The sequence below is a fragment of the Hylobates moloch genome, unplaced genomic scaffold (genome assembly GCF_009828535.3).
Source record: "Hylobates moloch isolate HMO894 unplaced genomic scaffold, HMol_V3 SCAFFOLD_5, whole genome shotgun sequence".
Taxonomy (NCBI): Eukaryota; Metazoa; Chordata; class Mammalia; order Primates; family Hylobatidae; genus Hylobates; species Hylobates moloch.
In genome coordinates, this window is record NW_026652280.1 from 115,911,809 (window position 1) to 115,935,964 (window position 24,156).

At 42.4% G+C, this 24,156-nt stretch overlaps 2 protein-coding genes across 4 annotated transcripts; one reads left to right on the forward strand and one right to left on the reverse strand.

Moving 5' to 3' along the window:
• Nucleotides 1-1,965: 1,965 nt before the first annotated feature.
• DDX20 (DEAD-box helicase 20) lies at nucleotides 1,966-13,272 on the reverse strand. 3 transcript variants are annotated; one of them, XM_032155013.2, is made up of 11 exons: nucleotides 12,641-13,272; nucleotides 12,128-12,222; nucleotides 9,310-9,478; nucleotides 8,629-8,743; nucleotides 8,369-8,511; nucleotides 8,092-8,230; nucleotides 7,934-7,992; nucleotides 6,876-6,958; nucleotides 6,431-6,536; nucleotides 6,208-6,309; nucleotides 1,966-3,478 (listed from the first exon to the last, which is right to left on the reverse strand). In XM_032155013.2, the coding sequence occupies exons 1-11, from the start codon at nucleotides 12,939-12,941 to the stop codon at nucleotides 2,316-2,318; spliced, it is 2,475 nt and encodes an 824-aa protein (XP_032010904.1). In that variant the 5' UTR covers nucleotides 12,942-13,272; the 3' UTR covers nucleotides 1,966-2,315. The 3 variants fall into 3 exon arrangements, with proteins under 3 accessions (XP_032010904.1, XP_058295448.1, XP_058295447.1); XM_058439465.1 differs by lacking the exon at nucleotides 12,641-13,272 and adding an exon at nucleotides 12,391-12,514; XM_058439464.1 differs by lacking the exon at nucleotides 12,641-13,272 and adding an exon at nucleotides 12,334-12,482.
• LOC116467947 (MAPK-interacting and spindle-stabilizing protein-like) lies at nucleotides 12,940-23,539 on the forward strand. Its single transcript, XM_058439737.1, has 4 exons — nucleotides 12,940-13,078; nucleotides 13,171-13,563; nucleotides 15,567-15,723; nucleotides 21,159-23,539. Exons 1-4 carry the CDS (start codon nucleotides 12,940-12,942, stop codon nucleotides 21,280-21,282), a joined length of 813 nt encoding a protein of 270 aa, XP_058295720.1. The 3' UTR covers nucleotides 21,283-23,539.
• Nucleotides 23,540-24,156: the final 617 nt, after the last annotated feature.

A 24,156-nucleotide genomic window follows, 5' to 3' on the forward strand; every position in this document is an offset into this window, starting at 1 on the left:
GAGGAGAATCCTTTTAATTTCCCCACAACTAGATCCTAATTGATGAAAACAGTAATAGAAATGGAACATTAAAACAAATACATGATGCCCAAAGACCCTAGAAGTTAGCTGTGAAATTCATTTTAATCATTGATGCTCACATCCTTATCACCCACTAGGTGTCACTGCAGACCCACAGCCCAAATAATCTTTGGGTAGAAATAACGAAACCAGATGTGCAGAGCAATTTGTGTACTTTTTCATTAAGACGCACTGAATGTCAAGTGAGACATACGTGCTTGTGCACAGAGGTACAAAATAATAAACACATTCTCACAGAGGTACAAAATAATAAACACAGAGGTACAAAATAATAAACACATTCTCAAGTGAATCTACCTTAAACCTCTCTATGGTTCCTAACAGATGATGGAAAGATGCACCTAGACTGACAATCAAAAAAAAAAAAAATTTCCACACAAAGGTAAGTCACACACAAATAGTAGTATGTGGAAGATCCCTTCCACATCCACAACTATAGCTACCTGTTAGTTGAGAAGGTGGCAGCTGCCATTTTCCTGGTAAATGCTTATGGAAATTGAAGCAATTAGTATTTTTTTATGTTATACATATGCTTACCTCCAGCTTATTTTTGTGGGGGAAAAAAAAAGCAAACACAAAATAGAGAATCCAATTAATCTGAAGACCCTGGGTAACCTCGTCTCTAATTAAGATGTGGCAATACCCTAATTAAAATCCCCTAGCAATGACAAACTGAACTTGGCTGTATTGTAGGGGAAAGGATGGGAAAAGTAAATTATATATCAATGACAGGATCTTATTTAAATATGTAATTTAAATCTCTACTTCTTAATGACATACTGGACCTAATTATGGATTTGCTATCTACATTAATTAATTAATTCATATACTGACACATGTAAGAAAAGCCTAATATTGCCCAATCCAAATGACAGGAATCCAAGTTAAGTAGGATTTTAGAATTGTGTTATGTAGGTGTTGGACAATAAATGACAATGGCTGTGGGTGTTTGCTGACAGCCCTGGGGCAAGTGTTTATACTACCTAGACAAGTATGTACACAGGAAAGAAGAGCTTTCCTTTGAAAAAGTGAATACACATCTCTCTACACAAGTGGTTCTCTCATAAAAAATCCAGTTCACAGAAAGGCTTGGGAACCAAAAGCTTAATCATAAAAGGACTTCCAGAGGAAAAAAGGAAAGAATATGTAATTTCCAATTACATTTTTCTAAATCATAATTTATAGATGCATCAGCTCAGATCCAAGCTCCTCTTGGATCCTAACATTAGAGGTAAAAACTGGGGAAAATTTTCTAGAAGACACAAGATTAGGATGTACTAAGAAGTGTCTGAAGAGAATCAATTCCAGCTTCCACAAAATACTGAAAACTAAGAGCTAGAACTTCCCCCTAGCCTACCAGCAGAGCAGGTCACTTGTTAATCTGGACTGTATAGATGAACTTCAGAGGGTCTATGAACCCCTTGAAATTACACTCACAATTCTGTGCTTATGGAATGAGAAATTTCCTGAAGTCAATCTATAGCTATCAGCTGATTCATAAAAGGATCCAAGAACCAGTAAAGATTAAGAGCTGCTCCTCCATCTGAGCAACAAAAATAAGACAGCCACTGATGACCCCCAGCTATTTAATACACAGCAAAAATGTGGACAGCTTTCACAGCCTCAAGAGACATTCAAAAGATAAACAATAAACATGTAAATATATTTAAATTTGTTTTTACTAAAAACAAATATTTTTACTGGAAGCAAACAGATCAAATCAAATACCTTTAGGAAAATCTAAAGCAATGTTTAAATATTCCTTCCTGCCTAAACCTAAGAGGATTTTCTGATCTACCATGCTACAAATTTCTACAAGAATGCATCTCTACAGAAGGAAATGCAGCCTAAGCCCTTTGTAAAGAACTCCACAGCAAACTAGTATTACTGCTCAAATCTATTGCTTTTATTAAGTAAGCAGTGGTATATATGTCATCTTTTTAAATGTTTCTTTTGGGAAGATTTTATAGAAAATGGCATCAGCTCTATGTCCCAAAAATTATCTTTCAAGAATCTGATGAAGTTTCTTAAAAAAACTCTTAAAAATGAAGATAATATACCTAGCCTAAATCAAAACAATCTGAAAAAATGGATGTGTCCCAGTGGAAAGCCTCAAGTCTTTTCAAGTTTATCAGAAATGCCACTATACACCACTGTACTATAAGTCGAGGAGGATGGATATCCAAAGGTATCATTTGTTGACAGTTCCTGATGGTCTCAGGTATATCCTATAATCACTGGTTACCATGCATCATTTCTTGTAGATAAATGGTATTCATGTGATAAGCTGCCATCCAACTTGGATGTCTCTGAGCATTCCAATAATATGAATGAGAAGCAGCAGCATAATATTCTTGCCATGCCCTGTAGTAAGCTCTCCAGTACTCCTCATAATCCTGATAGGTATCAGAAAAACTCAGATGTGTTTCCCTATGACAGTCATACCAACCATCTTCCTGGTCTTCAGTCTGCAATCTGAAGGAAGACCGCCTGGGTAGGTTTCTCCGGCTCTGCTTAGCTCTCTGGTTAGCCCCCTCTTTATGTCTTGTCTTGATCTGGATTCCAGGTGATTCTTGATATTCCTCTGGATTGGGGGTGTCACTTCCATTTGGTGGTTGTTCCAAAGAAATATGATCATCCACAGGAGTAGATTCAGAGTCTTTCAGCTGATTATCAGAAGAGCCTTCCAAGTACGACTTATTTCCTTTGCTCTGGGAAGAGGTTCTTGAGCTGTAAGAATCACTGTCACTCTCAGAGTCTCCAGATTGGCTACTACTTGCCAATACACGGACTCTCTGTTCAGTAACTTTATTTCTCACAAAACCATTTTGAGGATCCACAGTCTGATCCCCAGGACCTGTGTAGTGCCTGATGATTTCCACAGGTTTCTCTAACCCTTCTTTAATATAATGTTCATAATCCTCTACCAATTCAGCAAAAGTCAACGTGTATGGCTGATGGATTTTAAAGGAAGACAGACAAGGAATCTGGGGGAGTGACACAGGTAAAGCTTCTTTGACCTGGTGCTGACTGTTGGTGGAGTTTTCAACGGGAGTCTGAACAGAATTCTTCATTTGCTCTTCAGATTGCCTGTCACAGCCCAGTTCTTTTGGTGATGTTGCTTTTTCTATGATTCCACACTCTGAGTGGCTTTTCACAGGAAGCTTTTGTTTGGTATTATTTTTTGATTTGACTGATAGTCCAGATACAGAATTATTTCTAGAGGAAGCCATGTGGTCACCATGAGCTTTCTGAATTTGAAGGGTTCTCTCTATTTTCTGAATTTGCTTTTTTAGGGGTTGGTTAGGTACACTTGCTATGCCACATGTATGCACAGCAGCTTTAACCTCCACATCCCAATCCACACATTCTTCCATCAGACCAGAAGGAATGGGATCTACATAAAAAGGAAGAAAAATGTATTAAAATTCTCAAGCTACTCTAGACCACTGTTTTCTGAATGATTTCATAAAGTTTTCTATGATCAAATACATTTAAGAAACAGAATATGCAAATATACTAAGATGTTTAATAGATAGGTTAATATTTTTAAAGACTGAAGCAATCCTCTAATAAAGAAATGTGCCTAAGAAATATGTAAGACCCATCCCATACTCACAAGCACTATCTCCCCTCACCCTCACTAGAAAAAGAGCTTACTCGAGGAGTAATGTACAAGTCTGCAGCAATTCTCCTATCTTTTCTCTCCTCCCTCTCCACAGCCCCTCCCCTTTATCTCAATACTTCTGACAGCAAAACAAGATATTAGAAAATGGACTGTGCTCCCCAAAGCTTATCAACTAGGAAATATTACAACTGCAACTCTGTACACCCAACTAAATCTGTCACTCAATATTCCAACAGGGAGAAATCACTGCCCTTAACAATAGAGAGAAAACCTCTATAGGGGAAAAAAACTAGATGACTATGAAAAGATCTGTGACTATGAAAATTAGAAATGGCATTTCTAATTTTTAAAAAATTTGCTGGCTTCAACCCTCTAAATTTTCTATTCCATCCAGGTGTGACAATTTGCTTCCAGCACTCAGACCTTTCAAAGTGTGATCAATTTTTGTCTTAGGCAGACAAGATATATCAAGCCCCTGCTTTACAAAGATCTTGCCTGTTGTTGCTATTTATGCTCCATGTTATCTATAAATCCCACAGGTCTGGATACTTCAGTGAAGTCTCTTGATCCTTTGCTGAACACACTCTATGATTAAAACTCTCATTCCTACTCAGTTGATATCCCTTGCTTGCCTAGTCCTATAATACAGGCCAATTTCCCTCCTAGTTCTGCCCCAGGAAACTCATCTGAACATCTGTTGTTACACAAGTTCCCAGTCCAATGTAGACCTAACAGCATGAATATCATTTTCTCATGATTTCAGGGCCCTGTTAACAATATATAAAGATCCAAATATATCATTTTCCAGTATCCAAAGGCAATTTTTATCACTAGATGCTATGATACGGAATCCTACAGGAAGTCTTAACCCTCTTCTACCAATTTTCAATTTTTTTTCCCACATCAGACTATGAATAGACTTATACACAGAAAGAACTGACAGTTTTAGAACTGACATGGAGCCTAAAGATCATTTACTCTGAAGTACTTTGCAAATCAGGACTCTAAGCTTACAGCAATTACAGAGATTTGCAAAAGATCATAAAATGAGTTATTACTAACCCGATCTACTAGAATACATAGAACTCCCAGATCTGTGCTTAATCTAGCTTTGTAAAATAATTAAATATAAAATCGGTACAATTCTCAATTATATTTATTCAATAACTACATATCCCATATTCTGCAAGGTCATGTATATACTATATGTGTATTTTTCTTTTTTTTTTTGAGACTGAGTCTCGCACTTTCGCCCAGGCTGGAGTGCAATGGCGGATCTCGGCTCACTGCAAGCTCCACCTCCCAGGTTCATGCCATTCTCTGGCCTCAGCCTTCCGAGTAGCTGGGACTACAGGCGCCCACCACCACGCCTGGCTAATTTTTTGTATTTTTTTTTTTAGTAGAGACGGGGTTTCAGCGTGTTAGCCAGGATGGTCTTGATCTCCTGACCTCGTGATCTGCCCACCTCAGCCTCCCAAAGTGCTGGGATTATAGGCGTGACCTATATGTGTATTTTTCTATATAGACATACATCTATATTTGAATATACACTATTTATAGTGCACATTTTCTGTATAACATGCACATCAAACATACCATATTTCCACTCAAGGGTTTTTTAGAATTTTTTGTTTTTAAGAGATCATTACTAGTTTTAAACATGCATTGTTTCCAAGAGGGCACTTAAAAAGAAGCAGAACAAATGACTGAACTGAAATCAAAAGAAAACATTTCACTCCAATTTTTCAAAATAGTATTCAAATTAAAGATGCTGTTCCTTCCACATGGTGACAAAGGAGAATATGGCAAGTATTACCTTCACAGCAATTTAATAGGTAAAATATCCCCCCTTGTATCAAAGAATAAAATCAAATTGCAAAGCCACTAACTAATAAAACAGAGCTAATATAGCTCTCATTTTTCTTTCTTTTTTTTTTTTTGAGACAGAGTTTCACTCTTGTTGCCCAGGATGGAGTGCAATGGCTTGATTTCAGCTCACTGCAACCTCCACCTCCTGGGTTCAAGCGATTCTCCTGCCTCAGCCTCCCGAGTAGTTAGGATTACAGGGATCCGCCACCACGCCCAGCTAATTTTTGTATTTTTAGTAGAGAAGAGGTTTCACCACATTGACCAGGCTCGTCTTGAACTCCTGACCTCAGGTGATCCACCTGTCCTAGCCTCCCAAAGTGCTGGGATTACAGGCGTGAGCCACTGCGCCTAGCCAGCTCTCATTTTTCATGTGCCAGTGGTTAGCTTGCACTCCTCTCCCTGCTACTTACTAGCTGTAACACCTTTACTTACCCTATGTCTAAATATCTTCATCTACAAAACAATTGCACACACCTCACAGGAGTGTGGTGAGAAGTAAATGAGTTAACGTACATACAGGACTGGGAACAGTACCCAGCACATCATAAGCACTCTGTTAGCTATTATTATTTTTATTATGCTTATCACCACTTTAATTATTTTGAAATAACGAAACAGATGAAATGTACCTGGTAAAGGGAGAAGGTTGATATTACATTTCTGGGCAATTCTCATCATCATATTTTCTTCCTCTCCCCGGCAACAGTAGGTCACTGTCAGCCCCAATGTACCTAAAGCAGAGAGAATGTTAGGTAGTAAATCATTGTCACAAAAATAATATTCAAAGCCCACCTGTCACATTATAGATCCCTCCCCTTAAAGAAAGCACTCAAACTTTTTTTTTTCTTTTACCAAAACGGCCAGCTCTCCCAATCCGATGCATGTATGTCTCCCAATCCAATGGTACATCCAGATTTACAACCAGATTCACCTTCTCAGCATCAATCCCACGAGAAGTCTTGAATTGAAGAAGATAGCAATTATTTGTTTGCATTAACTGTACAGCATGGCTACCAATGCATATTATATTCTTCCAGTATAGCCAAGAGCCAAATTAAGAACAGAATACTGAGGAGCAGAGGAAAAGGAAATTCATTCCTAATGACTAATTTCAAGGACAAAGATAAACATATTAAAGACATTTTTAAGAAAGTATTTTCCTCAGCACTGGAAAGATAATTATCTTCTGGTATTCTTGTTAGATACACCTACATAAAATAATATATGAAATCTGTACATCTGATAATAGAACATATGTCAAGATGAATTAGTCACCCAAACTGAATAGGAAATTTACCAAATCTGTGGAAATGAGGACTCTGCAATGAAACTGCTTCAGTTTAGCCATAGCATCAAGACGCTGATTCTGATTCATATTGCCTAAAAGGACCCCAAAAGAAAGTCACATAAAAACAACTAAGCTAATACATATTTATCAAATCCACAAAAAGTAAAAAGCATAACACCCAGTCTTAATACTTTTAATACACCAACCACAGTTAATTCTGTCCTTCTGTGCAAATCTAGGTTAAGATCCAAAGTTGAAATCTTTTAAACTATGGTTTAGGCAATCAACTTGAAATTCAAAAATCAATCTTACATAGTGATCGGGCCATGCCTGAATATATAACACTCTATTTGCAAAGTTACATATGAAGTATAAATAGCAATTCTTAGGAAAATAAAAATGCTTTAATCAGCTGTTTATAATTTGGTGTTAAAGTGTGATCTACAGTTAAAATATTGGTTCATTAGGAAATAGTCTCCCCAGTACCTCATGATATACCATAACTAAACAAGCTCATGACAACAGGTTAAAAACTAAGCTGACACCAAACAAAACTCTAAAAAGGATCTCACTAATCAAAAAATCCTTCGACTCTTTCATTATTATGTCAGCAGTAATCATTTAACTTTGTGGCAAGAACTCAATCACTTTTGCCTTCCACAAAACCATAAAACAGTCAATTCAGTTAGCAATCTCCAGCATTTTAACAACGATTATTAAAAAAAAAAATTCTGAAGAAAAAATATTTTTATCTTAACACAACACAGACAAACTTGGTTTTACAGAATTAAGTTATATGTGGCTATAAGAGAGATTCTAATAAAATTATGTCTCTCTGAACACTAGTTTTCTAACTTTTTACTATATACCAAGTTACTCCTTAAAAATAGAATGATATTGACATATCAAATTCCAGTGAAAAATAAGCCTGAAAATTCCTTTACTCTAAAAGATACAAGATAATTTCACACTCTCAAGACAACTCATAAAGTGGTATTTCTTCCTCCTGACTTTGGAGGCTTCAAGTCAGTATACTAAATAAAGATTAAAGTAAGATATGAACTTACCTGAAATGCACTCGGCAGGAAAGCCTTTAGAAGAAAGGATATCAGCCAAATGTTGTGCTCTATGAAATATAACATAAATGGTTACAAATTTACAAATATTGCCCCACGACTATCCTTTTATTTCACAAGTTCCCCAGATGACCTTTGAAGTTACATACCTGCTGTGCAAATTAGAAAAGACTAACGCTTGATTAAATGGAATTCTGCTGAACAGTTCCTGTAAATGCTGAGTCTTTTCCTCAAAAACCTTATGTGCCAAAGGGTACGAATTGACAACTTTGTAATACTGCTTCAAACCTACAAAGAAGAGCTATCAGTTAAAACAAACATATATGCTAATGGTAACCATGAAACAGCAAGACAAAACTAGGCATGGGAAAGCTCCAGAATATCACAAATAAACCAATAATATAAGTACCTAAAAGCTGTACATACCTATGAGACTTGGATCACTGGAATTCAGTCTTACAAAAGTGGGATCTCTCATGTACTTTGTCAAAGCATTAGCCAAAAATTCGGGGTAAGTAGCTGATACTGCCAGCATCTGTTTACTGGCAGGCAAGGAAGAATAAATCCAACTGCAGAATAAAAACAGATACCATGTAAATTATTCAGACAGTAATCACCACTCGGAAAAGCTAAAGATAGATACTTTGGAACAGTGTTTTAATAGTCAAGTTAGTTATTTTTCTTACTTTATTTGCTCCTGGAAGCTGCCTTCTTCTAAAAGCTTATCTGCTTCATCAAGAATAAAGAGGCGTATACTGCCTGGGTTCAAGTAGTCAAGTTCTATGAGTTGCTTAATTCTGCCTAATTAAAAAAAAAATTGAAATATTTATGATGTACCAAACTTGTGTAAATCTCAGCCAATATTGTTACTCTACTTATTACTCTACAGGTTGTTCTGTGGAATTTCCTGATTCAACTCTCATTATGCATGTACACACTAAACCACAAATTAGAAATCTGGAGCTCTGATCTTGACTACACTCATTGTCTTCCCCTCACGTTTCATCACCAGTAAATAAACACCACTTCTATCAAAAGACCTAAAGCGCTGAATGCAAGATTCTGATTCTGAGTGATTCACGACCAAATAGAATAGAGAAGCCAAAGAATAATCCCAATCCATGGCTTAGAAGGGCCTCCTGAAAGTCACTGCATTTCTCCTCTTCTCAAACATACTTAGGAATGGAGATTTCATAAATTCCACTGGTAAACCAGTCATGTACCTAAATCTCACTGGTCTAATGCTCTTCATTTCTAATCAAAATAATTATCACAGTTATCAAAGACTCCCATATATCTTTATTGTTATATTAAAAGTGTGTATGTAGTTCCTTAAAAGCTCTGGTTACCAACAGGCATTATCTTACCAGGAGATCCAACAGCAATATGACACTTTTTAAGTCTGGTTTTGTCTTGTGATAATGGGGTCCCTCCAATAAAGACATGACACTCTAAGCCTTCCATTTTTATTCCAATGGCTGTAATAACAGAATGTATCTGTACAGCGATTTCTCTTGTAGGTGCCAAGATCAAAATCTAAAAAAAAACCATAAATTACACCTTTGAGTCAGAGGAATAAATACATAGGGGACTGGTATATTCATTACATGACACACTATATTTCATTTAAATGATCATTTCAAATGAGTTTTTATTGATAAGGTAAGATACAGTTATCCCTTGGTATCCACAGGGGATTGGTTCCAGGAAGCCCCCAGATACCAAAACTGGCAGATGCTCAAGTCTGTTACATAAAATTGCATATATCTGTATATTACCTATGTACATCCTCCCACATATTTTAAACCATCTCTAGATTACTTATAATACCTAATACAATTTAAATGCTATGTAAATGGTTACACCGTTATTTTTGTTTGTATCTTTTGATTGTTGTATTATTTTTTATTGTTCCTCCACCCCGCCCCCGAGTATTTTGATCCACAGTTGGCTGAATCAGCTGATATAGAACCTGAAGATAGGGAGAGCTGACTGTATTCCATTCATTCATTCAACAAATATTAAGTAAGAACCTACTCTGTGCTAGGCAACATACTAGTTGCCGGGGAATCAACAGTTAACAGTACAAAGTCTTTGCCCTCATGGTACTTTCATTCTTGGATAAGAATATATACAATAAACAAAAATAAGTAATGACAGGTAATGAAAAGTATCATAAAAAAATCAAACAAGGAAAAAAGGAGTCATTTTAAATGAGGTGATCATGAAACCTCCTCAAAGGAGGTAACACTTGAGCAGAGACCTACATGTACGGCATAGAGTAGAGCTGGCTATATGACCCCTGGGGAAGCGTTTTCACCAAGAGGAAACAGCAAATGCAAAGGCCATAAGATGGCAGTGTTCTTGGTGTATTTGAGGAAGAAAAAGAAGGCCCACATGACAGAATTCAGGGGAAAGTAAAGGAGGTCAGAGATCTAGCTCCAGGGGCTAGATCACAAAAGACCTCGAGAGTCATGGTAAAAACTTTGCAATGTAACTACTGGAGGAGGAGAAAACAAAACTTTGTGCTCTTAACTACAAGAAGAAAAAATTGATGGAAAAAAAAAAAAAAAGGACTAGGAGAAAATATGCCAAAACTGTTAATAGCAGTTTCTCTCTAGGTAGTGAGATTACAGATTTTGTTTTCTGGTACGTCCTAATTTTTCTGAATTTTCCCTATTTCTAAAAATGAATATGTATTACTTTGATACACACACACAGAATAATGTAACTTTCATAATCCAAAGATCTGAAATTAAAAATATGAATTTGCTGGGCATGGTGGCTCACACTTGTGATCCCAGCATGTTGGGAGGCTGAGGCGGGCGGATTACCTGAGGTCAGGAGTTTGAGACCAGCCTGGCCGACATGGCGAAACACCGTCTCTACTAAAAATACAAAAAAATTAGCCGGGCGTGTGGTGTACACACTTGTAATCCTAGCTACTCGGGAGGCTGCGGCAGGAGAATCACTTGAACCTGGGAGGCAGAGGTTGCAGTGAGCCAAGATTGTGCCGCTGCACTCCATCCAGCCTGGGCAACAGAGTGAGACTTGGTCTCAAAAAAAAAAATGAATTTATGAAACTTTTCCAGGATTTCAGCATTTTATCTGCTGTCAAATTGTCAGAAGCCAAAATCTCAAATACATCTTAGTCTACAATTAGACTAACTTAGGTTCTTGGGAAGTAGGAGGATTTCCAATGTGCAACATCAACTAGGATTTGGTAGATATAAGATGGACTCAAAAAGCTTCCCAGGTGATGAACATGTATATCTGGGTTAAAAACCACTGCTGAAGATTCATCATCAGATATACCAATGCCTGAGAACTTGAAATACAGTCTGCCATAACAACTAAATTACAAAGTAAGGCTATGAGAATCACATCTAATTCATCTTTGAACCCCCAATGCCTGGCATACTGTTTATACATAATATGGACTCAACAAATCTTTGTTGAAGAAATGATCCCCAAACTCAAATTTCCTGCTAATTTGGGTAAGGCAATCTTAGAAACACTCTAAGACAACCTAGAAGGTGGGAGATCAATATGATATATTTACAGAGCTTTAAGAACCACCTGCATACCGGGTGTGGTGGCTCATGCCTGTAATCCCAGTACTTTGGGAGGCAAAGGTGGGAGGATTGCTTGAACCCAGGAGTCCGAGGCTGGTCTGTGCAACACTGAAGAGACCCCATCTCTACAAAAAACACAAAAAGTAGCCAGGTGTGGTGGCACACACCTGTAGTCCCAACTACTTAGGAAGATGGGTGGGAGGATCACTGGAGCCCAGAAGTTCAAGGTTGCAGTGAGCAATGATCCGCCACTGCACTCCAGCCTAGGTGACAGAGCGACACCGTCTCAAAAAAAAAAAAACCCTGCAGTTACCAACAATAGCCAGAGCACTACATTACCATGAATCAAGTCAAATGTTAAGTCTCACATTAATCTAGTCAGTAAGTAAAAGAATCCCTGTCTGCACTACCAAGTAGTGACAAAATTGACACATATGGTAGCTTTATTCTATTTAAATAAGGTACACATAGAAAATTCCAAATTTCACCACCACCACCACTTAATCATTCATCAAATTCACTTCCAGCTCTGAGGAGCTACTGGTATTTCATCTGACCTGTGGTAAAGTCCACATAACACATCCTCCTCTGGTCCTCTCAGCTAACTCACCTGGGTACTTAAGTTTTCAAGAACGAGAGAGTCCAAAGCTATGGTGGAGAACACACAGGTTTTCCCGGTGCCAGATTTAGCTTGAACAATTAAATCTGCGAAGGAAAAAAAACAATTATCACTAGCCAGCACTCACTGAAGCAACTTAGGGGCTAACATGGAATCAGAAAACTAGAAGGGTCTCCTGAGATTCCCCTAGTTGGCACCTTCATTTTTAGTTGATTCTCAAAAACGTATAACACGCCTAGTCCCTGAACGTTTACCGTTTATCTTCTCAAACTTAGAACCATTTGTCAGTGCTTAAAAAAAGGTCTTAACTATCTTCAAGTTCAATAGTACACCTTAGTTTTACAAATAAGTTAACTGAGCGTAGCGCCTAGCCCGAGGCCGGGCCCTGCTCCGGGGGCCGACCGAGGGCTCTTCCCGAGCTGCGGCGCGGGCCTGGCCGCCGCCGCCCCTCGGTCCCCCTTCTCCCGCCCCACCCCCCGACCTCTCCCGGGCCTCCGCTCTCACCGAGCCCGCAGCGCCCCAGCGGGATGGCCTTGAGCTGCACCGGCGAGGGCCTCTCGAAGCCGGCCGCCCGCAGCCCCTCCAGCACCGGCCGCGAAAGCAGCAGTGACTCGAAGTCGGCCGGCTCCGCCAACAGCACATCCCCCGTGCGGGTCCGCGGGCTGCTGAGATCCTGAGCGGTCCGCAGGCTCCTCATAGGCCTGGGTGTTGGCTCTGGGGCCGGGACCTGCACGGCCACATGCTCAGCCGGCATAGCAGTCGCTACTGCCGCTAAGGCTCCCGGGGCTTCAAACGCCGCCGCCATGGTAGCCGCGCCGTCAGATCTCGCGGTGCTTAAGGAGAGGCGGGGATCTTGGGAGCGAGAAGAGGAAAAACTTTATTGGCAGTTTTCCCGAGAAGACACTAACACGCCCGGCCTGGAAGTGGAAGAAAGGGACGGGAGTCGAAGGCTGAGAGACTGCCCAGACACACGAAAAATGTGGCCTGAGGAAAGCAGCAAGAGGGAGCAGAGGAAAGATGAGGCAACTGGTGAGTCGCTGCCTGTGGCCTGCAGAGGGCGCCGCGGGCCCGCGGTGGGGGCACCGCCCCGCCTCTCGGCCCTCTTCTGGGCGGAGCCGCCCAGCCGTGTCCCCGGCGCCACCGCCCTCTCGGCGTTCTTTGTGATGCGCCCGGTGCGTCACGCCCCCGCCCCGTGCTTCCGTTTTCCGTTCCGCCGGCGTGTCTCGCTCCGCAGCCACCTCTTCCCCAACGCTACCCGCTCCGCACGCTGACTCGCTGCTCCTCTGTGCTGGCAGAGTGCGCCCAGAACGTAGCCGGACCCAAGGGTTTACCACATTGGCTGGTGTATCCGTCTGCTGTGCAACCCCATTTATCTCCGGGTCCCCATCCCCTAGCAAGTCCCTGGCGCACAGTGAGCTCTGATGAAAGTACGTTGAATTGGAACCTGGAACTGGACTAACAGCTCCGAAGTTCATATCTCCGCCTCAGATCTCCCTTTAAACTCTAGATGTGTGCATCCATCTGCCTCCATGCATCCGCCTCCGCAGCACCTCCCCTGGGATGCCTAATAGACTGTCAAATGTTACATGCCTTCTGTATTGCTCCTTCCCCCATCATTTCATGCGTAGGCAGCTAGCAGTCTCTGCCACTTTTCCTTACTGTGGACTTCTGCTCAAATATCACCTTTTCAAAGAGCTCTTCGTTTTCAAAGAGGTCTTGAACACCCTAAGACAGCTCTATCATCCTCTCTGCTCCTTGGCCTTTCCCAGCACTCTCTTCTTTTGTTTTGCCTTATTTTTTCTTTATGATACTTATACCTAACTGAAATTATATGTCTACTGCCTGTCTCCCACACTCTATGAGGACAAGGACCTATCCCGTCTTGTTCTCTGCATCCCTAGTGGGAAAAACAATCTGACATATAGGAAATGTTCAATATTTATCAAATGATTGAGATCCCATAACAAACTCGTAGTCATCATGCCAAATTTAAATATTTCTGGACCTCAGCCATATTCAGCCATATTCATAATTCCAAATTTAGTTGTGTGGGGTGGCTCGCACCTGTGATCCCAGCTTCCTGGGAGGCTGAGGCGGGAGGATCGCTTGAGGCCAGGAGTTGCCAGCCTGGGCAACATGCAGAGACCCTGTCTCAAATTCTTAAAAAGTAAATTTTTAAAAATACAAAGAATACCAAACTTAAATATATTCTGCAACCAAGCCCAACTTTGTCCATAGATTATAATGCTAGTCATTGTCCCTACCCCGTTGACACACACACACACAGTGATGGTCTAGATTCCATATGATATAGGAGGGGTTTTGACATGGTAATCCTGTTGGAAGGTGGTCCTGAAGGTTTATTTTGCCTGGAAATTTGCAAAACATTGAGAAAATGTCAACTATCCGTTTGAAGGAATGGAGACTGATGGAGGAGATGGCACTAAAGGTCCCAGCCTTCCTCTTAGTGCCCTCACCTCTTTTATCTGCCTAATCCCCAGACCACAAACCTGGGAATTATTCTTGACTCCTTCGCCACTTTCTAACAATTTACCAAGCACAAGTAATTTTGCCTCCAAATATTTCATCCATTCTTCTTCAGTCTCCATAGCATCTGCCCTATATTTTAGATCCCTTTATCATCCTAACTTGGAAAAACCTCCTGAATGGTTTCTCTGGCCAGAGTTTCTTCTCTGTCCCAGCCATGTACCTCACAGGTGCTGGAGTGATCTTTCTTAAGTGGACATCTTAGGTTGTTTGGGTCCAGCTCCAGATCCTGCTCCTTTTGACACCCTTTTTTATTCCCCACCCCAGGGTCTCACATCACACTATAAATAATTCCAGTCTGGCTCTTATGTTGTATTTGCTTGGTAACTTGTATGTGCCTCACATTAAATAAACTGTGAGCTTCTCAAGGACAGTAATTTTGTCATCCTAGGCCCTCCAGGCCAGCACCAAGCACCTGGTGGACCCAATAAACATTGAATGGCTGACACCTTGCTCAAAAATCTTTTCTGGGTCTCCATGCACATAGCAGCGGTTCTGTAGAACTCACACCAATCACTGCTGAAGAAACACAGGATTATCCCAAGAAAAGCAAAAAGTACATTTCCAGAAAACATTTATAGTTTTATAGGCATTCTGTTACTGCATTTGTTGTTTATGATGTTTTACAGACACAAATAATTGAGTAATGTTATTGGGAACCATGGTGAATAACTCAATTTTTTTTTCTCACTAGTCAAAAGTTATAACAGTGTTGTTGACCATAATTCTTAGTGCTATAAAGATCTCTTGCACAAAAGCAAGAAATCATTTAATAACTAGGTAAGGTGTGAGCATAACACATACAGAAATGGGCTAGATTGTGTCTGTCTCCCAGCCTCCCCCAGGATAAATAACAGTGGGATCCCTGTCTCTTCTCTGACAGAGCAGCCCATCTACCTCCTCCAACCAGACCAAACTAGCCCAGATGCTTTATTCTCCATGACTTGTAACACCTCAGTACCTTTGTATTTGCTGTTCCATCTACCCGGAGAGCCTTTCCAGGGAGCTAGAGGAGGGAGAGATTTCTATGAACTGAAGAGGTGAGAGTGACACTTAGACTCAGAATGGGTGTTAAGATTCAAATGATCTCGTCCAATCATTTTGCACTGGAGGCTTCTGAACCCAGAGGAAAAGAAAACAGGCCGGGCGCGGTGGCTCACGCCTGCGATCCCAACACTTTGGGAGGCCGAGGTGGGCGGATCACAAGGTCAGGAGATCAAGAACATCCTGGCTAACACAGTGAAACCCCGTCTCTACTAGAAAAAAAATACAAAAAATTAGCCGGGTGTGGTGGCGGGCCCCTGTAGTCCCAGGTACTCGGTAGGCTGAGGCAGGAGAATGGCGTGAACTGGGGAGGCAGAGCTTGCAGTGAGCCGAGATCACACCACTGCACTCTAGCCTGGGCAACAGAGCGAGACTCCGTCTCAAAAGAAAAAAAAAAAGAAAAAGAAAACAGTATAAAGGAAGGCATAGTGTAAGGTGGCCCACCCTGGGTGTGAGGATCGGTGGGGGAATGTGGAAAGAAGGGAAGAAAACTGAAGATTTTAAAGCCACTTTTTCTCATTTGACCCTCAAAGCAACACAAGGTAGGCAATATTATTATTTGCATTCAATCTACAAAACATCTCTAATCATTCAACAAAAATTTCCTGAACACCTTCTATAAACCAGCCAAGTGCTAGAGATACAAAAATGGAACAAAACAAACAGAGCCTCTGCACTCAGGGAGACAGATGCACACAAACAGGTGGCCTCATTTGCTGTATAAAGTGCAGGGTGCTACTGAAGTCAAGGAGGTAATCAGATGCGGAGAGCCAAGAAAGACTTAGCCGTCAAGATTAGGTTTGATTGAAAGTAAGACCCCAAAACAGGAGTTTACCTCCCCAAGATAGAAGTTCATTTTGCCCTTGTAGAGAATTCTGGAAGCAGGACTGATAAACAGCCCTGGTCCACAAAGATCCCAATCACCCAGGCTTCTGCCTTGGTCCCCAAACACTTGCTGTAGTTCCAGTCATCATGTTTGCATTGCAGCCAGCAGGAAGGAGGAAGACTCAAAATAGAAAGTAGAAATGGTAATGGTCATCATGCCAGCAGTCCTTTTAAGAAATGTTCTCAAAAGCTGCCACACTACCTGGCATTTCTTGGAAAGAACTTAGCCATAAAGTTATACCTTCTTGCAAAGAAAAAAAAAAATCTGGGAAATGTCATTTTTCTGGACAGTCACGTGCCCAGCTATACACTGATTTGAGAGGAGGTCCATTACTATAGAGGAAGGGGGAAAGGACATTGGAGGCAACTAACAATCTCTGCCACATCTTCCTAGCATTAGTGAGAGCTACGGTAAGTCTGAAAAATGAATTGAAGTTGGCCTTGTGACAGAGGAGGGGAAAATGGAGATCTGGAGGTGAGGACCACCATAGCACATTCTAAAAGAGCTTAGAATGCAAATGGGACAGTAAGCTTTGATGAGGCAGGAGAGTGAAGTGTAGGCCAGGTTGGTGTCTGGACTTTATCCTAAAAGCCTTCTATGTGTCAGATGCCAAAGGAGATGCTGCCCTCAAGTAACTCCTCAGAAGAAGATTAGTAATCTGCTCAAAGTCACAGAGCTCATAACTGGGATTGGAACTCAGATCTATTTGACAGCAAAGTCTAGGCTCTTTCTATCCTCTGTCCTAAAAGAGTTGACAGCCCAGCTGGGGAAATGATCAAGCATGAAATATGCAAGTAGCACAAGCTGGTGTAAAATCATATGCAGTACTGACATTTTTTCAGGGCCTTAGTTGTTCAAAGTGTGGCTGTCATGTGGGAGAGAGTGAGAACTTCTGAGAAATTGAGGAAAACAGCTTTTGGTATTCAAAGAGCAATAGCTTTATTCTCTATGTCCTTCTCCTCCACACCCCAAATCAAAGTTGCTTAAAGTATATATGGAAGTATGATAAAACAACTGCACATACAAGATCATTGTTTACCTAATTCCTGGAGTCTAGCACTTCTGCCAAGACAGCAGCACCAGGAGACAAAGCTCAAGTCCTGTGAAGCAGTGGGGGCTGATACCCTGAGCTTATCCTGAATAAGGCGTTCATCAGGCAGTGGGAGTACAAAGAGAGCTCACCAGGCAGACAAGTCTCAGAAAGATATTCTAGGCACAGAGAACAGTTTGTGTAGAGGCGTGGAAGCATGAAAGCCATAGTTGTTTAGGGAAGTTAAGTCTTTTACTGTGAGTGGAGGCAGGTATGGCAAAAATGACCCGGACATGAGGATGCAGAGATATACTGGCCCTATATTAAGGAGCACCTCATCTGCCACCATAAGGAATATAAAATGAGTGTGTTATGCTCTTCCAAAGGAGGGTAGTGTTATTTAGCAGTAAAGATAAATACAGTTGGAAATGTAACTTGGGGCTTGGGTAATGGCAAAGCCGAGCAGTTTGGATCTTAACTTGCAGACTTTGGAGCATCACCTAGGTTTGGGATCTAATATGAGGCAAGTAATGGAAAGGCCCACAACACACACTGTTTCTTAGACCTAGCAGTTCCTAGGACTTTAGGTGTTGGTACACTGCTTTCCAGGTGCCAGTGCCACCCCTATGTACATGCTGCTTATCCAGCAAAGCACAACTAGCTTATGCTTCCTAGTTGCTCTGCCTAGCCATGGGTACTTTCATTGTTATATTCTTGAGCCATCTGTTCAGTGAACTGGCACCATCTATAAACTTATGTTGTATCAAGTTTATCAAGAAACAACTTCTGCCCTTCTGGATAGAATGTATTATTTCATGACCCTGCTCAATCCTAGCTGGCTACCTCCCAACATGGAAAATTCCCATTTTTACATGTGTCTCATGGCTTATGGGGTGACTAGCCTCAGGAATTAGGAAAGAGGGAGAAGTAGCAAAAGCCTGAGCCCATGCCCACTACACAGCCAGCCCCCACCATGGGGATTGCCTGATTGGCTTTCGGAAGAGAACCCCAGGTGATCCTCCCTCAGGCTTCAGACCAGATTCCTCTCTGCGCAAGGCCCACATTGATTAATTGTCCCATTTAACACCACTGCCTCAGTCTTTAGGGAGGAAGGTGGCATGTTTGCTCTTCTCCTTTTGAGAAAGGGGCCCAATTTATTCTTGTCCAGGCAGCATAATAAATAACCTGCCCCTTTTGGCAGGGAGTTTATTAGAGACTGATGGGACATTTAACAATAACTGGGGGCCTATGATTTATTAGGCAGGGAGGTTCATGGCATCTCTGAAGACTGGGAATGTGGAATTTAATTGATAAAGCGGCTGTCAGCAGCAATGAGATGCACTCAATAGAATATGCATTTGAGGGATCCTCTTTGGAGCTGTCAGGAAGGGTTTCTGCTAATCATATTCAGCTCCTGTGGATGGTGGTGTCTGCTAGATATCTGGGTGAGAGACAAATGGTAGGGAGGGGGACTCTGAATGGGGCTCAGGGACGGGTACACCTGTCAGTTGCCTGCCGACCGATGGAAGAATGTGGCACAAAGGAGCAAAAAGAAAAAGAATTTCTATCACCCTAAGTAAGGGCTCCCCTTCAAGAGGCCTTTGTCTCTTCTCTGAGCCGCTCAGGAGAACAAGAGGTGCTGAGCACCCACTTCCTGAAAAGAGAGGGAAATGAAAGGGTTAAATGACAACAAAAGAGATTTGCTCTGGAATTCTGAACTCTCTGCACCAGAGACTCCCCTGCTTTGGCTCCCTAGTGTGCACACACACACACACACACCCCAACACACACAGCATAGTTACACCCACGCAGCCACCCCTGAACCCCTGGCTCAGGTGGCATCTCCTCTTGTCACTGCAGCTTCCACACCAACAACAGAGCCACAGAAGCTCAGATGGATGGGGCTTCACCTTCCTGTTGTTGTGGTTGTCTCCCAGCTCCGGAGACCCCAGAATCCAGGCTGAGAACCTGGAAATAAATGCTTGTGGTCTGGTGTACATAGAGCATGCAGCTATCTTACTTCTCTACCCACCCTCCACCCCAGTTTCCTGACAATAAGGGAGACTGGTTTTATCTCTGTGGGGCCATCAGTGATGGCACAGCTCTGTCCTCAGGCAGCCTTGAGCCTTTGCAAGGCAGCTTTGCTCACATTTTCTGTTCCCTCCACCCTTTGAGCTGTTGCTCAGCTTTAAACAAGGCCATGTAAGGCGTGGAGAGGGGCTTTCTCAGGCCAGAGCCTGTTTCCCTCCTTTGATCCTCCCGCATCTATTCTTAGGTCCCAAGAGATTGGTCTGCCCCCTTGTTCCCTCCAGGGAGTGAAAGGGAGGGGGGAGGCAATAGCTAGGAAAGAAGAAGTAATTGTCACTGTCTAATCTGAGCCTCGGTGGTGACACTGAGGGACCTCTGAGCAGGATGGATACAGCAACTGGTTTGATTAAATCAAACCTCTCCCAGAACCTTGTTAAATTAAACTGACAGGCCCAGAGCAGATGAGGGAGAGCAGCAAGATCATCCCATCAGGTCAGGGGGAGGGGAGGCGAGGGTAGGATTGGTAAGAAGATCAGACAGAGGCAGAGTATCAGCCTGCCCTTTTTCTTATTTGCTGACTATAGATAGGAGGTGAGATTTATGGATGTGAGATGCTTAAGTACCTGTCTGAGCACAGACTATAGAAACTGACACAGAAGCAAACTGCTGCCTCCCAGTAGGCCTGGCAAATTCCTTTGGCAGGCAAGCCTCACATTTAGAACTGTGCTCTCGACATTTCAGAGGGCCTTTGCATACTTTACCTTCACAAGAAGGTAGCAGTGGGATTATCTGTGCCACTTTACAGTTAGAGAAACTGAGGCATTAGAGATTACAGGGCCAATCTAGAGCCAGCCCAAGAACCCAGATTTCCTGCCCTCCCGGTCCTGGCACACACTGCCTCCAACATTGTGCCAGATGGCAGAATTTCCTAGGACTTAGTCCCTGGAGTGCCATCTTTTCTTCCACCCACTAGAAATGTAAACCACCCAGCTTGCTTCATGGGACGTCAGGAAAATGCTAATTCCCAACTGGCCTAGCGCAGCCCACCTGCAAGCACATGGCTCACTTACAAGGTCACAAGGCCATTGTAACATCTTCACATTACTCTCCCACATGCCCAAGCCCTTCCAAGTCATTTCTACTCTACCTAATTACATTTCATGGAACAGGGAGAGGTGGGAGAGATATTGTTAGCAACACCAGAAACAGCAATAGTAGAAGGATAACACTGATACCCTGCTGGCTTCCTCACCTGTCACCCAGTTCTCCACCTGCCAAAGCTAATTTTCCACTCACCAGTGGGTGAGAGCTCATTTCAGACTGTCTGAACCACACACACACACACACACACACACACACACTCTCACACACATATATGTATACACATGGTGAATAATGCCTCACCCAGGATGTTCTTGTTCTATTTCAGATGCCTTCAATGTGTGTTTATTGACACATCCACCCCTTTCCCATCTCTTTTTCAATAGGGAGGATACTGGGATGAGGATGCTTGTAATGTGGTGCACACTGATTACCAGAGCACAGCTGAGATACTATTGGGCCCTGTCTCCTCCCAAAGCACACATCACATCCCAGGGTGCACACCAGTAAATGATCAGATTCTGGACATGGGGAGCCAAGGACGGGGAAGGCAGAGAGAGGAGCAGAATTGCAACCACTGTCATCATGAAGGAAGCTGGGTGAGAGAGCTGGCACAAGGTGGCAACATTTGCATAAAGAGGACAAACAACTGGAAATACCACCAGGGGGCGTGCATAGATGTAACACACCAGTCATGCTCTTTCCCTGCGGTCACCAGGCGGGGTTTGATCACTATGCATAATCTGAGAAAGATAGACAAACTCAGCAGACAGATAGATAGGTTGGAGGTGCTTAGATAGACAAATATGACCAGCCTCCTAAGCTCATCCTGGTGTTATGACTGGCCACACCAAAACGTAACATCTCCAGTCTATCTGATATCATTGAACAGGTCTCCTCTAAGGCAAGGAGTTGGATTCCCCTAGAATACCTGCCAAAGTGCAGTGGAAGGGAAGGAGGTCTTGCCTGGGGGCAGTGGTCACTGGGCCTGGGTTTCTGTGCTGATTCTGCCCTTAGCAACCTGGGTGACCTAGGGCAAGTCACTTAACATTTCTGCGCTACACTTTTCTGACTTGTAAAATCACATGCTTGGGTGGCAGATGCAGACTGTTAGTAATTTTAAAACTTTAGAGATCACGGAGGAGAAAACTGAGATCCAAAGAACTTAAATTACTTGTCCAAAGCCACTTGATGAGGGAGTGGAATGACCAAGAGGATGTGGATTCTGGAACCAGGGCCAGTTCCACGTGATGGTTCCAGCACACCCCTCACGGTGCCCTCTAGTGATCTACTGTCTCCTCATCTCTCTTCCTCTTCTGCAGAACAGAGGAATAGCAGCACCTACCTCCCAAGTTTTGAGAAGAATAAATGAGTACCTGACACAAGGAAAGCCTCCAATATATGTTAGACCAGGCCTATTTTTAGTGATGAACCAGAGGCTCATACCCACAAATCTTTTCTTCCAGTCTTTCTATGAGGCCACATGCCCTGATGAAGGTCCTTTTCAGCTCCCAAATTCTATGATTCTAAGTTGGAAAGATTAAGATGCAAGTTATTTCCAAAACTCTCCAGGCAGAAACACAAAAGACTATTTGAAGGATTCATTATTCACTCTCTGTTGCCTCAGTCACTTTCTGTGGATGATGATTCATGGAGAATAATCACAGCAGAGAAGATCTGTCCAATGCTAGGAGAGAAGGCAGTAAAGCAAACTCCTTCGCATGTTCAGCTCCTATTCTCCAGTATGCGTCTTCACTTGTTAAGCGGTGGCAGCGTTTCTTGGCCTCACTGCCTTTCTTCTCTGGGAATTTGAGGCCTTCTCTTGGTATAGACTGTTGCTAGTGCAGTCACTGCCCACCCAGCACTGCTCCTCAAAATGCCAGGGAGAGGGTCCTGCCTCTCTGGCCAAGCAAAAGCCCTCACAGCAGCAGCTGTCACCAATGGCACTGGCTCTTCTCAGGGTGTCCAGGCTGAAATGTTTAGCATGCCCCAGGTTGATGTCTAATCAGAGCTACGAGAATTCTCTGGCTTCTGAAAAACAACAGAAGAGACTTAAGAGCCAGCCTGGTGGAAGTAAATATGCAGATAGCCAAACCTGAGATGTGGCCTCTTTTTTTCCTCACCCCATGGTCTCAGGAGGAGAAGCAGGTGGCTTTTCTTTCCCTCTTGCTAACATGTCACTCCCTGGCAAGCTGCCAACCACTGGTCCTTACTTACAGCTAGCTAGTGGAGATGGCCAAGTGGTATCTGATAAAATGAGCCTTTGCTCTGAGTTCCAGGCCATGGTAAGGTTACAGGGCAGCCAGCACTGGGCCTCTGGAGTATCAGATGTTACAGAATGTCCCAGGAGAGTCCTGGGTATGAGCCATTTTCCTTCCTGGTACAGTTTGCATCCACCAGCATTAGTTTGCACAAATACCATATTTCCCTTAGCTGTGCCCTGGCATTCTTCACGTGTTCTTCATAGTTCAAAAGTATTTGCTTTTCCTGGCCCAGCATGGTGGCTCACGCCTGTAATCCCAGCACTTCGGGAGGCTGAGGTGAGCAGATTGCTTGAGCTCAGGAGTTCAAGACCAACCTGGGCAACATGGCGAAACCCTGTCTCTACAAAAAAAAAAAAATTACTGGGCATGGTGGCATGTGCCTGTAGTCCCAGCTACTTTGGCAGCTTAGGTGGGAGGATCACCTGAGCCAAGGGAGCTCAAGGGTACATTGAGCCGTGATCACACCACTGCACTCCACCTGGTTGACAGAGTGAGACCCTGTCTCAAAAAATATATGTGTATATATGTGTGTATATATATATCTGTGTATATATGTGTGTGTGTGTGTGTATATATATATATATATAAATATTTGCTTGCCTTTCCAGTAAATGTTTGCAAAATGGAAATACTTTCTTCCCAAGTAGCAATGAGATCTTTGCTTAGGCACCATAAGCACCAAGCCCATAGCTCCAAATTATTCCATATAGAAGTGAGTATCAGCCCACAGACTACCTGTTCATTATTTGGACAAATCTAATTTTGCACTTGAAAACTGTTCAGATGAGACCGCCTGGGAGCCATTCATACATGAAGTTTACTCAGAATACCATATTGCTATTTCTTTTTCCATCACTTTCCTTCAGTCCCTCTCTAAAAAGTTTCAGCATCTCTATAATTGATAGCCTGATCTTGAAGCCCAGTGACTTTATAAAGAAGTAAAGGTTGTGAGAGTGGTGGTCTAAGTTAGCACTATGGGTAAAAGTATGAGGCAGGCAGACCACGAGGTCAGGAGTTTGAGACCAGTCTGGCCAATATGGTGAAACCCCGTCTCTACTAAAAATACAAAAATTAGCTGGGCATAGTGGCACACACCTGTAGTCCGCACACGTGTAGTCCC

What these genes read in the sequence shown, in the direction of transcription:
- LOC116467947 (XM_058439737.1), top strand. Translation starts at nt 12,940, where the DNA reads ATGGTAGCCGCGCCGTCAGATCTCGCGGTGCTTAAGGAGAGGCGGGGA. An exon ending in AGTGGAAGAAAGGGACGGGA is followed by an intron (nt 13,079 to 13,170) that starts GTCGAAGGCTGA and finishes GCAACTGGTGAG; the next exon opens with TCGCTGCCTGTGGCCTGCAG. An exon ending in GATTTCTATGAACTGAAGAG is followed by an intron (nt 15,724 to 21,158) that starts GTGAGAGTGACA and finishes CTTTTTCAATAG; the next exon opens with GGAGGATACTGGGATGAGGA.
- DDX20 (XM_032155013.2), bottom strand. Translation starts at nt 12,941, where the DNA reads ATGGCGGCGGCGTTTGAAGCCCCGGGAGCCTTAGCGGCAGTAGCGACT. An exon ending in TATTGCTGTTGGATCTCCTG is followed by an intron (nt 8,744 to 9,309) that starts GTAAGATAATGC and finishes TTTTTTAATTAG; the next exon opens with GCAGAATTAAGCAACTCATA. An exon ending in TCCTGCCGAGTGCATTTCAG is followed by an intron (nt 6,959 to 7,933) that starts GTAAGTTCATAT and finishes GGGTCCTTTTAG; the next exon opens with GCAATATGAATCAGAATCAG.